This window comes from Drosophila miranda (genome assembly GCF_003369915.1).
Source record: "Drosophila miranda strain MSH22 chromosome Y unlocalized genomic scaffold, D.miranda_PacBio2.1 Contig_Y2_pilon, whole genome shotgun sequence".
NCBI lineage: Eukaryota > Metazoa > Arthropoda > Insecta > Diptera > Drosophilidae > Drosophila > Drosophila miranda.
This window is the reverse complement of record NW_022881614.1, coordinates 7,316,150-7,331,078: the sequence shown is the minus strand read 5'-3', so window position 1 is coordinate 7,331,078 and position 14,929 is coordinate 7,316,150. Positions and strand designations below refer to the sequence as shown.

At 42.4% G+C, this 14,929-nt stretch overlaps 3 protein-coding genes across 3 annotated transcripts; 1 reads left to right on the top strand and 2 right to left on the bottom strand.

Moving 5' to 3' along the window:
- Positions 1 to 5,692: 5,692 nt before the first annotated feature.
- On the bottom strand, positions 5,693 to 7,144 carry LOC117192917. Its single transcript, XM_033397651.1, has 2 exons — positions 5,908 to 7,144; positions 5,693 to 5,837 (listed from the first exon to the last, which is right to left on the bottom strand). The coding sequence occupies exons 1-2, from the start codon at positions 6,988 to 6,990 to the stop codon at positions 5,808 to 5,810; spliced, it is 1,113 nt and encodes a 370-aa protein (XP_033253542.1). The 5' UTR covers positions 6,991 to 7,144; the 3' UTR covers positions 5,693 to 5,807.
- A 127-nt stretch (positions 7,145 to 7,271) lies between these two features.
- LOC117192918 lies at positions 7,272 to 9,957 on the top strand. The gene is made up of 2 exons (XM_033397652.1): positions 7,272 to 8,367; positions 9,702 to 9,957. The coding sequence occupies exons 1-2, from the start codon at positions 8,085 to 8,087 to the stop codon at positions 9,935 to 9,937; spliced, it is 519 nt and encodes a 172-aa protein (XP_033253543.1). The 5' UTR covers positions 7,272 to 8,084; the 3' UTR covers positions 9,938 to 9,957.
- A 329-nt stretch (positions 9,958 to 10,286) lies between these two features.
- Positions 10,287 to 10,586, bottom strand: LOC117192919 (cytochrome c oxidase assembly protein COX19-like). Its single transcript, XM_033397653.1, has one exon. The coding sequence runs from the start codon at positions 10,570 to 10,572 to the stop codon at positions 10,294 to 10,296; it is 279 nt and encodes a 92-aa protein (XP_033253544.1). The 5' UTR covers positions 10,573 to 10,586; the 3' UTR covers positions 10,287 to 10,293.
- Positions 10,587 to 14,929: the final 4,343 nt, after the last annotated feature.

Below are 14,929 nucleotides of genomic sequence, written 5' to 3'. Positions count from 1 at the left end.
AGCGAGAGCGTCGAGTTTAGAGGCGCGGTAAATTCGAATTCTGCAGTTGGTGCGGTCACACCAATACAGAGCGAATTGCCAAAAATTTAAATCAAACGGTTCGCTGGCAGCTACACAGAGTGGTCAGCATTTCAGGATATCTATGAAAGTACAATTCATAGCAAGCAGCATTTGACGAACACACAGAAGTTTCATCATTTGAAAACACTACTCATCGATGAGGCTGCCAACTTGGTACGACATTTGGCGATCACGGACACTGCTTACAACACTGCATGGGAGCGTCTCAAGGAAAGGTACAATCGGCTGAGGCATATCGTAAACTCGTTTTTGGAACAATTTATGAGGTTGCCCACAACTACTAAAATTGATGCGGCGATTTTGCGTAAAGTGTCCGACGGTGCAAACGAAATTGTACGTGGTCTGGACGCCGTAAATCAAACGGGACGCGACTGTTGGATTATATATCTAGCACTGGAAAAACTTGATGCCGACACGAGTCGCAGGTGGATTGAACGCAGTTTGAATAAAGACTCACCCACTCTCGACGACTTCTTCAAGTTCTTGGATGCTCGTTGCGAGGAATTGGAACTAAGCAAAGGGGAGCCTGCGTCTGAAGGGAAAACAGTAACTCACGGGGACAAATCAAAACGAGGGGGAACGTTGTGAGTTGCTGCGGAGACCGCAACTCTACAGTTATACCCGATACTAAGTATGGCTCTCCTCCGGCAGACGCCGCTAATATTAAACGACACGACCAGGAGAGCGGGCGAGAGAGACAGAAAATCAGTCTTAGCGTGACGTCCGGCGCTGCGTAGCCAGTGCAAATTTATTTGTTCCTTTTGGCTTTAAAAATTATCTGATCTGATCCAGATTCAGCAACCTGATAGATATGGTCGTTATCTATGATTCTGCGTTTTTAGTTTTCTCGTATCTTCAAAATTGTGGATGCAACAGATTTTCGTCCTTTGTGGGGGCGGAAGGGGGTGGGGCGAAATTTTGAGATATATGTTTTATAGTGAGATCTAACAGGAGTGCGGATACTAAATTTGGTTACTCTAGCCTTAAGTCTTAGTCTCTGAGATTTGTGAATATCCCCAGATTTTCGTCCTTTGCGGGGGCGGAAGGGGGTGTGGCGAAATTTTGAAACAAACTCGTCTCGGTCCGATATATTAGGAGTGTGGATACCAAATTTGGTTGCTCTAGCTTTTATAGTCTCTGAGATCTAGGCGCTAATCTTTTACTCTAAGCAAAGCCGGCTATGCTACGTGTGTGTTAGAGAGAGACAGGGCGAGAAAAAATGAAATTTTTTTCTTGATGCTGGCTATAATAATAATACGATCCAATTCAAATTCTGCAGTCTAAAAGATATGGTCATTCTCTACGATTCTGCGTTTTTGGTTTTCCCGTATCTTCAAAATTTTGTATGCCACAGATTTTCGTCCTTTGTGGGGGCGGAAGTGGGCGGGGCGAAGTTTTGAAATATTTTTGTAGCAGTGACATATCACAGAAGTCTGGATCCAAAACATCGTTGCTCTAGCTCTTATAGTCTTTGAGCACTAGGCGCTGAAGGGGACGGACAGACGGACGGACGGACGGACGGACGGACAGACAGACAGGGCTCAATCGACTCGGCTTTTGATGCTGATCAAGAATATATATACTTTATGGGGTCGGAAACGATTCCTTCTGGACGTTACATACATCCATTTTTACCACAAATCAAATATACCCCAATACTCATTTTGAGTATCGGGTATAAAGAATCACACACTCGATGGTGGCAGTTGAAGTCAGCAACTGCACCAAATGCCATTCGACACAACACATTCTGTATGGCTGTCCACAATTTTTGGAAATGACAGGTTTGCAAAGGCGCTCCTTTGTAAAAGATAAAAATCTATGCTATAACTGTTTGAAGCCTGGTCATTTGAGCAACAAGTTGTAGGCCGTCTAACCCGGGAATTGTAGTGACCAATATCGGTGCGTGAGTGAACTGTATAGGTATAAAAACACAAACCCGGTGATTTAATGTAACTCTTTTTTATTAGCTGCGCGTCCGTCTCTCACAATCGCCATTTACAAAGTGCACTCACTCTCTTCTCGATGTTTCTTATCCGATATCTCACTATTGGTATCTCCCACCGAGTGTATCGATGGTGCGGTAAATACCAATGCGCGCTGTATGCTATTTTAAATACTAGTTGAATGCCTCACTAATTATTACCTTGCTACAATTCGGCCATCCTGACCGGAGTGCTCCTGAACTCCTTACATTTAATTTAGTTTCTAGATAGGTTGATTTATTACAGTTGGGTGTGGTTTACTCTTAATATTCTAAGTTTACGTGTTACAATCATTTTCTTCATTTTGATTCCCTGTGACATTTGCATTATTACCATTTTCAATCCACGGCTTCATATTTGCCACCGCCCAAACTCCTTTATACGGGATCCTTGATTGTTGAAACCCCTCTACATCTTCTAGCAAATACCTATCATTTTTTAACACCTTTGATATCTTATAAGGTCCTTTGAACTTCGGGATAAGCTTTTTAGACACCCCTGTATGAGTGTCGAAATTTCTCACCATAACTAGATCATTATCTACGTACACGTGTGGCTCCCTTCGCTTTGAATTTGTTGCTTGTTTGTTATAAGACTGTATTTTTTCCTGATGAGTGCCTGCTACTGCTCTAATCTTTTCTATATCCCTTGTTGCCCGCTGTTCGGTTAGTTCGTCTAGATGATCTTTTAGTAAATCTGAAACCTTTCCTTTTTGTACGACCCCAAACAACATTCTGCTCGGGTGTTCATTAATTGTTCTTTGAATTGTGTTGTTCATCGCGTGTTCTACTGTTTCCACTACCATATCCCAATGTAATCCTTTTTCCGGGTCAACAAGCTTTGCAATCATGGGTCCCAAACTTCTGTTCACCCTTTCTACCTGCCCGTTGGCCTGTGGCGACCCTGTTGCTATCTTTACGTGTTTAACATTGCTCTGTTCTAAGAATTCTTCAAACTCTTTTGACGTGAAACAGCTTCCTCTGTCTGACACAATGCATCTGGGTCTACTGTAAGCTCGGAAATAATCTTTCATTGCAATTACTGCTTCCTTTGTGCTAGTGGTTTTGGTCGTATAAAGTCTTACGAATTTGGTGAACGCGTCTATTACTACTAAAACATGTTTGTTGGCCCTGCCTTTGTCGACTGGCCCGAAATGGTCGATATGTACTACCTCGAATGGTCCTGACCCTTTTGGTATGTTGTGTAAAAACCCTTCCTCTTTTCCGTGTTTTGCTGAGTACGCTATGCATTTTAGACAGTTTTCAATGTGTCGCTTGGCTTTATACCTTACGTTTGAGATCCAGTAGCTTTTCGATATAGCGTCGGTCATCTTGTCTATACCGACGTGCCCTAGTTCATCGTGGTACATATAGAGTACGTGGCCTTCCATTTCCTCGGGTACGCAGAATAGGATAGTATTGTTATCTTTTTTCCTGTATATTATTCCGTTTCTCATCTCATAATGTTTGTGTTCTGATTTCTGTAACGTTTCTCTCAGCTCCATCAGTTTGTTATCTCTGTTTTGGCATATAATTAAATTTTCTTCAAAGGTGTTTGTGTCTACCGTGAGTATCTGAACGGCTCTGCTTAGCGCATCTACGTGTTGCATTCTACTTCCTGACCTGTGTTCTAACTTGTAGTCATAATTTTGTAACTCTAACGCCCAGCGGGCAATGCGTGGATTGAGTTCTTTTTTGTTTAGAGTCATAGTTAGCGCGTTGCAGTCTGTCACTATTTTGAAGGGTATGCCTTGCACGTATACTCTAAACCGTTGTAGTGCATAAATTATCGCTAGTGTCTCCAGTTCAAAGCTGTGGTATTTTGCTTCGGTAATTGTTGTCCGCTTGGAGAAATAAAACACCGGGTGCATTCTGCCATCACCCTTCTTCTGCATTAGAATTGACCCGAAACCTAACGAACTTGCATCGCAATGTAATTCTGTCGGATCTCTGGGATTGTAAAGTGCCAAGATCGGTGCTTCCAACAAATTACTTTTGAGTTGTTCGAAACATTCTAGTTCTACGATACCGAATTCAAACTTCCTGTCTTTTTTGACCAAATCATAAAGGGGCTTAGCTTTCGTAGAAAAATCTTTTACGAACCGTCTAAAGTAAGAACATAACCCTAAGAAACTCTGCACTTCGTTCGTTTTCGTGGGGACTGGGAACCCTTTTACTGCCTGTAATCCCTTCGTATCTGGTTTAATTCCGTTACCCGATATGGAATAGCCCAGGTACTTAACTTCTGACTGTAAGAATTCGCATTTATCAATCCTTAATTCAAGTTTATTCTCTACCAATCGTCTCATCACTTCTTGTAAAATTTCCATGTGACTATCACTATCTTTTGTTGCTACCATAATATCGTCCATGTATATTATAACTTTGTCTTCCTTTACCATATCTGCAAAAATGTTGTTTGTGAATCTTTGAAACACCGCCGATGCATTTCGTAACCCGAACGGCATCCTCAACCATTCGTATTGTCCCATGGGGGTCGTGAACGATGTGTATTTAACTGAATCTTTATGCATAAATACGTGGAAGTATCCATTCTTCAGGTCTAACTTGGTGAAAAGTCTTTTCCCTGACAGTTTATCTAGTAGGTCGTCTATCAGAGGTGTTGGGTAATTGTCCTTTATCATACCTTTATTAAGTGTGCGATAATCGACGCACAGTCTCAACTCTCCCGAATTCTTTTTTACCAGTACTATAGGCGAAACGTATTCTGACTCACTGGTTCTGATGTAACCTTTTTCTGTGTATTCGTCTATCATTTTCTGTACTTGGGCTTTTTCGCTATACGACAGTCTTCTAGGTGGGCAATGAAACGGTTTTTCGTGTTCGAAATTCAACTTCATTTCCCACTTGGTTTGTGGTAAGTTTGGTCTTTCTGCGTTTACATACGCTGTCCTAAACATGTATTTAAGTCGTCCTGCGAGTTCTTGGCTACAATCTGTCCCTACTTTCAACTCCCAGTCGTTTTCTTTGTCTGGATACTGGCTTGGTAGTTCGTTGAAATTGGTTTTTACGCTCTCGCAGGTATCGCTGTCTTCCAGACACTCAACCATTGCAGAACACTCATTTTCTACCTTGCCTCCACTTTCTACTTCATGCTTATTCTCTTTATCACCCTCATCTTTAACTTCACATTCATATTCTCCTAAACACTCATTCTCTATTTTCCACTCATTTTTTTCTAACCACTCATTTTCTCCTAAACACTCATTTTCTTCTAAACACTCATTTTCTCCTAAACACTCATTTTCTTCTAAACACTCATTTTCTCCTAAACACTCATTTTCTTCTAAACACTCATTTTTTTCTAAACACTCATTTTTTATTTCACACTCGTTTTTTGTCTCACTCTCCTTCTCCTTGCAAATGTCACTTACAATTTTAAATTTGCATAAATTCATAAAATCCCTACCTAACACAGCCTCATAGCCCATCGACTCGTCTGCCACTACTAGTAATTCAAAGTTGATTCGATTTTTGTTAATAATTACAAAACTGGGTATTTTACCAAAGATGTTAAGTTTGCTATTATTTAGTCCAACATAAGCGTAATCCGCATTTCTATTCAAAATAAATTCAATTTCTCTGTTTTTCTTGTCTTTGTTAAACTTATATAAACTTAAATCATCTTCTTTGATTTCGTTCGAACTTAATCGTGAGCGCTCTTCCACTTTATTTAGGTTATTTTCCGACTGGTGCTCTAGACACGATAACTTCATAAAACTTATTGGGCTCCCTGAGTCGATGAGGCAATCTAAGGACAAGCATTTGTTATTGTAATTGCTAATGTATATATTAAATTTGTATATATAATCGTTATGTACCTTGTACTTCTTTTCGTCACAGTGTGACACCTGGTGACTCATGCTGCCGCATCCGTAGCACGCTCCTCTTTCGCGCTTGGGCTTGCGGCACTCCCCTGCCACGTGGCCCAAAGAGTTGCAGTTGTAGCAGCGAATGGGTGTTGGCGAGGCTCCAGTGTTTGCCCCTTCAGTTGAACCGTACTTCTTTGGCAGCATGATCTTCTCGAACGCCTTGAGTAGTTGATATGGAGCGCCAAAGCACTGCATGTGGGCTTGCCTACGCAGGCCTACATCTGGGATACCTTCGATGACTCCGTCAATAAACTCCTCGTCGTCAATGACTATGCGGGATGCCAGCGACACTTTGGCGTTGAAGTACATCGAGAACTCCTCGCCACGTGCCCATGAACGGGACTCGAACTTGCGACGGAGCAACAGTTTGCTTTCCTTGGGATGGAAAGTGTCTTCCATGACGTTCAACAATTGATCGATTGGCAGCGACATGTGCTCCGGACTCGAATGCAGCCACACCAATGCTTTGTCCTTAAGCTTCGACATTAGCAGCATTAGTAGCTTCTCATCCTTCAGTTTGTTCACTTTTGCGACGGCCTTAAACTGCGCGATCCAAGTTGTGACGTCATCGTTGTTTCCAGAAATGTTGCCATGATATGTTGGCAACATGACTTTGGCGGCATTTAGCAACATGACGCCAGCGTCATTGCTGGCGGCTGGTGTTGTGTTCTCTCCTCTCCCTTCCTTCTCCCTCTCGCTCTGCAGCTTCAGCAGCTCGATTTGCAGTTTTAACATTTCAACCTCTGCTCGATATTCGCCATGGTTGTTGTTGTGCCCAGGCGCTTGCGGTGCTTTTTCGTTCTTCTCTTTGCGTTCGCTCTTCGTCGAGTCTTGATCTGCGGCCGCCTCATCTTCCCTCTCGTTCTCGCATGTTTCGGCTGCCGGTGGTCCCTGTCCCCGCAGCTCTACTGGTATTTCGTTAAGTCTCGCTGCCATGGCAGCTTTGCTTCCACCTTTTGGTAGATTGAGGGACTCCAGCCATTCGCGCAGCTGGGCGGCCGAGAACTCCTCCGTGCCGACCAAGTCCGACATGTTTTTTTTCAGCGATGGCGTCTTCGACGGACGAGATAATAAAAATTTTCGCTATTTTTCACTGGCGGCGATTGATCGTATCCCACTTCTGAAATTGTAGGCCGTCTAACCCGGGAATTGTAGGGACCAATATCGGTGCGTGAGTGAACTGTATAGGTATAAAAACACAAACCCGGCGATTTAATGTAACTCTTTTTTATTAGCTGCGCGTCCGTCTCTCACAATCGCCATTTACAAAGTGCACTCACTCTCTTCTCGATGTTTCTTATCCGATATCTCACTATTGGTATTTCCCACCGAGTGTATCGATGGTGCGGTAAATACCAATGCGCGCTGTATGCTATTTTAAATACTAGTTGAATGCCTCACTAATTATTACCTTGCTACAAAGTGTAAATCAAAATACACATGTAAACAATGCAAAGGTCATCACCATTCACTACTCCATTTACCAGATACTACATCGGGTATTATCGGGACCTTTGCGCAAACAAAAGGGGATAATCCGAGCAATTCAAACGTGCATTATAACACTTCGGTGACTTCAAGTCACATTGCCCAAGCAGAGGGCACACCATCGATTGTATGTGCGCAAGGCACTGCACAATCTACTCAAGCAAAAGGATTGAACAGAAGCACATTACCCACGGCCATGGTTTATGTTAAAAACGCAAATGGGGACTACATAACATGTCGCCTCTTATTGGATACTGGCTCAGAACTCTCGTATATATCGGAACGTTGCATTCACGCTCTTGGATTGGCACGTTTGGCATTCTTGTTTCGGGAATATCTTCAGTAAAAGCCAACACCACAAGGGGATTCAGCACACCTCACATCAAGTCCCGAATTGCTGAGGATTATTTGATTGTAAACGCCCATGTACTTGGCAGAATCACTTCATCAATGGGAATGCAAAACATTGATGCATCGGCACTCGATGTGTTTAGTGATCTTCAATTGGCTGACACACACTTCTGCACAAACGCACCAATCGACATACTATTGGGTAGCGAACACGTATGGTCTACATTTACAGGAAGGAAGATGTATGACAGCAAGGGCAATCTTATCGCCATTTCATCAATTTTTGGATGGGTTATTACGGCACTCATGACACCCCAAGCAAGCAACGCAATTTCACTAACAACAACATTGGATATAGATGCTTGAAGATGGTTGAACGTCGCTTGCAACAGAATGAGCAGCTACGAATACAATACATACATTTCATGCGAGAATATCAGACTTTGGGACACATGCGACAACTGCCAACGGAAGAAATCACCTCTGGGCAACATTTCTACATGCCACACCACCCTGTGTTGGGTCGAAAACTCCGAGTAGTTTTCGACGGGTCATTCCGCGACGCCAATGGTAAGACTTTGAACGACACTCTCTTTACAGGGCCGAGCATTCAACGCGATCTGTTTGCTGTGTGCCTGCGCTTCAGAATGTACAAATTCGTATTCTCAGCGGATATTGTGAAAATATTCCGCCAAATATGGGTCTGCAATAAGCATCGGATTTTCAGAGAATCGTTTGGAGGGAAGATCCAACCGATCCAATCAAGCACTTTCACCTATGTACCGTCACCTACGGAACTTCATGTGCGCCATTCCTAGCGGTTCGGGTGTTGCAACAACTGGCTTCGGATCATCATCATGAATTTCCGAATGCTGCAAAAATCCTACTGGAAGATTTCTACGTTGACGATGTTCTTACTGGATCAAGCAGTGAGGATGAGCTACTGCGGAACCGGAACGAACTTATACAACTAATGTCCTGCGCCAAGCTAGAGCTCGGGAAATGGGTATCCAATACCAAAGGCATAGCAGAGGAGGATACCGACGCCTACACACAACCAACTCAATGGTCACCAGTAAAGGTTCTGGGACTCTACTGGCATCCTGGAAAGGACACGCTAACATACAATGTGGGTCTATCTGCAATTCCTAACTGCACAAAAAGACAAGTCTTGTCCTATGTTTCACGGATATTCGACCCACTTGGACTCTTGGCACCCGTCGTGGTTCAGTTCAAGATTCTTTTTCAGCGACTATGGTTACTCAATCTGGATTGGGATGATCCACTTCCAACAAAACTGGCGGACAATTGGCTGAAGTGGCGCGCTGACCTCGACACATTGCAGCAGTTTCAACTACCACGTTTGGTTGTCAACTACGCAGACAACATCGAGTTGCACGGATTCTCCGATGCTTCTATCAAGGCATACGCGGCTGTAGTTTACAGCAGAGTAATACACGACGACGGCTCTGTGTCCGTATCTTTAGTGGCTGCAAAGACAAGGGTGGCTCCACTCAAGCAGCAATCCTTGCCACGCCTGGAGCTTTGCGGAGCACTTCTTCTAAGCCAACTCATACGATCAATTAAGGCTGGATTACGACACAAAGATACAACTGTATTTGCCTGGTGCGACTCTACAATTGTATTATCGTGGTTATCATATGCACCAGCCCAGCTGAAGACGTTTGTTGGGAATCGAACCTCGGAAATTCTGGATTCCATTCCATGCCATGCTTGGCGTCATGTGGACTCCAAAACAAACCCAGCTGACTGTGCGTCCAGATGCCTCATGGCTGCCGATCTCATCGACTTTCGGCTGTGGTGGGCTGGTCCTTCATGGCTACGTGACAACGATCAATTCTTGGTAATGTTGAACAACTCAAAGTTTTACGTTACTCTTTCAGAAACTGGCATACAAAACGAAGTCAAAACCAATTGTTTGTCTACATTGGCCGAATCACAATTGGATAATCCGCGGGAAGAACTAATAGCCCGAGTCTCCTCCTGGTGGAAGCTGGTGCACACTATTGGCTATGTCCTTCGCTTCATCCAACGCACAAAACATCCAAAACCTGCTTTCAAGATGACTACCAATTGCTACTTGCCAAGAAGCCATTACGGAGCCGATCGCAGCTTGTGAAACTGTCACCAATCATTGACAAAGACAATCTACTCAGGGTCGGCGGACGATTGCATCACTCTCAATTGCCAGAAGAGGCGAAACATCCAGTTTTGCTGCCAAAGACTCATCGCATCACGAAACCACTCATACCAACCACTCATCGCGATTATGGAGAATGGGCACTGAAAAGGCAGATTACTCAAGGCATAAGCCGGACCACTTATCTTACAAACCACCCACCGTTCTCGGGTATTTGCTCCAGCTCAAAGAAGTGTTTGGCTGCCTCGGTAATAAGGATTTTAAGGTGAAATTTGTACGGCAGCCGTTCATCGGAGAGTTCTTCTATCATTTGCGTTAACTTCATGGTTGCCACGCTACCTGTGGCTGCTATATGTGCTATGTGGCGCCGGTTTCTTATCGTGAAAGCCCAACTTTGACCATTCGGTTTTTTCCATAAGATTGTTGTCCATGCGACAAGCAAGATAGTTTTGGGCGTCCTCGCGGCACTGACTCGTGTCCTGGGCGTTACGCCGCAGGCAGCTGGCGTATAGAAGAAATTGCTTCTTGCAGAGGCCCTCGTGATCCAGTGGAAAGGAGCCCTTCTCCGGCGGCGTCGGTATGAACTTCTTCTGGCTGTAGATTTGCGAAGTCATTTGAATTAAGTGAGCTCAAGATCTTATCTTAAATCATTGATGATATATGGCATTTAATTAAGAAATAAGAGTATAAATAAACAGAACAGAGTAGCAGAGATATGAGACGGTATATTTTGTATACTCCTGAGGGTCAAACTTTAACCGCGGTCACACTGCAGCTTAGATACGGTATTTTTACTTTTCGGTATTTTTGAGGTCAAAATCACTAACCATACAGTATATAGATGTGCCAGTTAATACAACGAAAGCGTCAGACCAAAGACTATACAATACCAAGATGTTGCATGAGGAACAAATGCTTTTTCAATTTTCGTTTGACGCTTCATGGTACGGGCGCGCGGGGCTAGTACTTAAATTCTCTTTTACGCTACCTTCGCCTCCGAAATGCTACTCGGCTTCGTCAATGCCTAGGTCAGCGTCGAGTCCTGTGTGAAAGCATGTCAGTGTGTGCGTGCCGAAACCGTAGGGCAGCGTGGTCGCTGATGTCTTTGGCGCGGCACAGTGGGGACTCAGCCGAAATAGTCAAAAAATTGTATGAGTGCTTTAGATAAATTTAATGTACGCATCTAATAGAGAATTTTCCAATCGAATTTTCAAGATAATTTTAGTTTAGGAGATATAAGCACTCAAAGTTTAACATTTTTTCAGTGTGCAAATATGTATTGAACTCATATTCACTAACTAATTTAGCAAGCTGAGACGGCCAAAGGTCCCACTGTGCCGCTCCAAAGACATCGGCGATCCGCGACCACCGCTTCGACGGTGCTGAGGCTCGAGAGTCCAGAATTATTTCGTTGCTGGTGAAGGCATTGCCGAACAGACGAAACCGATGGGCAGCGGGGTCGCGGTAGAGACGAAGTACAGGCGAAAAGGGAATTGAAACACCGCGCGCTCCCTCGTGCCTTTTGGGTCCTAATGTTAGAACCCGCCATAGAACAGCTTTTTGGTCGCTCATGCAACATCTTGGTATTGTATAGTCTTTGGTTAGACACTGGCTAGCGCGTTCAGTACCCCAGAGTGACGTCATCATGAGAGAGAGAGCGCAGAGAGAACATCTTTGCATGTGTTAGTACACACGCAATATGTTTCGACAAAAATATGTGATTGTATGCTTTTTCAGATTTTTTGAGCTCTCTCAGGTCTGGTTCTGTTTTGTAGTGTTGGGTAAACATCGTTCAATTTACTGAATAAGTTCGTTCGTTCATTTTTATGCAGTGAACTAAGTCGATCTTTTAGTTTGTTCCTTTTTGTTCATCTTATTCGTTCTTTTTCGTTCATCGTTCTTTTTTGTTCATCGTTCTTTTCCGTTCGTTCTTTTTTGTTCATCGTTCTTTTTTACATTGTCCCTTTAGTTCGTTCTTTTTTGTTCTTTGGCCTGTTTTGTTTTTCGGTCTTTTTGTTCTTAGTTCAATTTTAAAGTCTCATATCTAGTTTTAAGCTTATATGTAAATAATGCACTACAATTCATTGACGTTTTAACTTCTTAAATTTATTTTAATTCGTACTTAGTACTTGATATCGTTAGGACACAACCAACAGTTTCAATTAAGTATCTCGTTTTCCATTTTATATGTTTTACAAGTCGGGGCTGAAAAACAATAATCAATTTTACTTATGTTGTCCATTATAATTTTAAAACCTATAAAATAACACCATTTTTAAGTATTTCACATATTATTATGTAAAAACATAAGGCTTTCAACCTTATTGGGCGTCAAAAGCGTTCGTCTTTTGCGGACTATTTCTCCTGCTGCAGAAAATAGGCGCTCACATGGCACCGACGTGGCCACCAAACAAAGACGTTTCAACGCATATTCGTATAGTCGTGGATATACATTTTTTCGCTGCGTCCACCAGATCAAAGGGTCCTGCTTTCTATTGATGTTCTCTTCTGCTAGGTATTTATCTACCTCTCTAATGGCAGCAGCCGTGTTACAGCTTGGCTTTGTTATTTGGTTATCCTGCTTGTCATACTCGTCCCAAATGCCCCTTTTGGTTGGCGACGTTTTTTCGGTTTCGATTTGTGAAGACAGATCATCAGCAACATTATCAACCAATCCCGTTTGAGCGATATTACATTGTAGAGCTGCAACTGTTTTTTCATAGCATTCATCGGACCTAAGACCCCGTTTTTTAAATCTTGGGTCTAGTATGGTGCTCTCTGCATACAAAATATTATTTTCTAAATCGCCAAAACGTACGGTCAACTGCTCTTTGAGTTTTTCTACGACTGCCCGTAGAAAATCATCTTTTGGAATAGCTTTGGCTATGGATTGATGCAGCAATGTGGCCATTATAATAACATTTGATAAGGTGACATTTTTCTCTGCTGAAATTTCAGTTGTTATTTCAGAAAATGGCTTCAGCACTGGCAATACACCATCAATAATTTCCCATTCTGCCTGGGTCAGTTCTAGTTCAGGGCGTAGAAGGGAAATGACCACCATAACTCCATCTTTTAAAATAGACAAGCGCTGAAACATTTTGTATGTTGAGTTCCAACGTGTAGGCACATCTTGTGTCAGCTTAAGGTCGGGAAGATTTAATTGGCTATTAATTTCTTTGAGCTTCTTGAATCCGGATGAGCTGCGATTAAAAAATTCTACAATTGCCCCTGCTTTGACCCTTACACTGTCAATTGGTCCCAGTGCTTTCTGTACAATGATGTTCAAAGTGTGGGCAAAGCATGGAATATGGCGCCAATTTCCCAATTTTATCGCTGATACGATATTGGCAGCATTGTCTGATGCAATTGCAGTAATTTTATCTTCAATTTTCCAATCAGCTGCAACACTCTGAAGAAAAGAGCAAAGATTGAGGCTTGTGTGCCTCTCACCGAACGCTTCAAAAGCTAGCATATGCGAAGATAGTTCCATATTCGTCTTGTCTATGAAGAGGGCGGTTACAGCTATGTAACTCTCATTGGTGAGCGATGTCCATCCATCAGTTGTGAGACAAACTCCAGATGCAGATGCTATCTTCTCTTTCACATTGGCAATTAACTCACTGTGTATATTTGGAAGTAGCACATTAGAAAGCGTTTTACGTGTGGGCAACTTATATCCAGGGCAATTTGAAACGTCCTCTATCAGCTTCTTAAAATCCGGCTCCTCCACGATCCGGAGAGCATGATGGCCTTTGGAAATCATTCGCACTAACTGTTTGTCTAATTGCTCACTTTTACGCGCTGTCGGTGGCTTCTGAACAAATGCAGTTATTTCTTGCTGCGATGTTGTGGCGGCAGAATAACTGGCTTCAGTACTTCCTTGTCGTTCAATTTCATCGAGAGAAGCTGGGTGTTTCAACTTCAAATGCCGTGTTAAATTGCTCTGTGAACCTCCGGCTATACTCAAATCCGACTTGCAGTACTTGCACTTTGCCTTTTTGTCATCTATGGCATCGAAGTGATTCCATAAAGCACTAAATTTACGTTTAAGCGACATTTCAAAACAGTTTAAATTTCTTTTCAACTTTCTTGCCAGAGTCCGCCACAACAAAATGTGAAAAGAGCTGCCATACCAACTCAAAAATAGCGAACAAAACGAAATGAGCAAAACAAAAAGAGCTGCCATACCAGCTCAAACATAGCGAACATGAGGAACAAAAACGAACGAAAACGAACGATGAACAAAAAAGAACGACAGATGAACAAAAAAGAACGATGAACAAAAAAGAACGAACGGAAAAGAACGATGAACAAAAAAGAACGATGAACGAAAAAGAACGAATAAGATGAACTTATTCAGTTCGTTCACTTCCATGAATAGTTCATTTTTGTTCGTTCGTTCATAAACGACCCAAAACAGTGTTTTGCCACCAGCATGTTTTAGTGTATGGGTGCACATGCATTCTCACGTACTTTGCGTGTGTGTGTTTCGTATTGCTGGCCGCTAGAACTGAAATTTGAGTTTGGTTCTTGTTTTGGGTCTTTTGATGAGCTGACCTACCGCCACAAAATAAATGACGAATGGGCAGGGGGTGGGAGTATGGTACACTAGGGCGCGGGAAATGAAATAAAAGCTGTTATTTGTTTGATTTATACCACAAAATATAAAATATTACAATAATATAATTACACATTTATTTCCTTATTTTAAACAGGTTTATTATAAATTATAAAAATTATGTAAACACCGTCGGTTCTCGACTTTATAAATAGAGGATATACATACCTTAAGAATGTTCATATATGTAACTACATACAATGTATACGTAAATACATACAGTGCCGCTCAACTGAATAGGTTCAACAATTTTCAAAAGTCAAACCGCTATATCTTTTTAACCAACTTACCGATTTATATGAAATAATTTTTTTTGCATAGATTGATTCATTATTAATATAGCAAGAAAG

Excerpts from the sequence above, each read along its gene's own strand:
- LOC117192919 (XM_033397653.1), bottom strand. The coding sequence starts at position 10,572 with ATGACTTCGCAAATCTACAGCCAGAAGAAGTTCATACCGACGCCGCCG.
- LOC117192917 (XM_033397651.1), bottom strand. The coding sequence starts at position 6,990 with ATGTCGGACTTGGTCGGCACGGAGGAGTTCTCGGCCGCCCAGCTGCGC. Across the intron at positions 5,838-5,907 it reads GTGACGAAAAGAAGTACAAG|ATTGCCTCATCGACTCAGGG; the intron begins GTACATAACGAT and ends GCTTGTCCTTAG.
- LOC117192918 (XM_033397652.1), top strand. The coding sequence starts at position 8,085 with ATGGGTTATTACGGCACTCATGACACCCCAAGCAAGCAACGCAATTTC. Across the intron at positions 8,368-9,701 it reads GTCATTCCGCGACGCCAATG|AAACTGGCATACAAAACGAA; the intron begins GTAAGACTTTGA and ends TTACTCTTTCAG.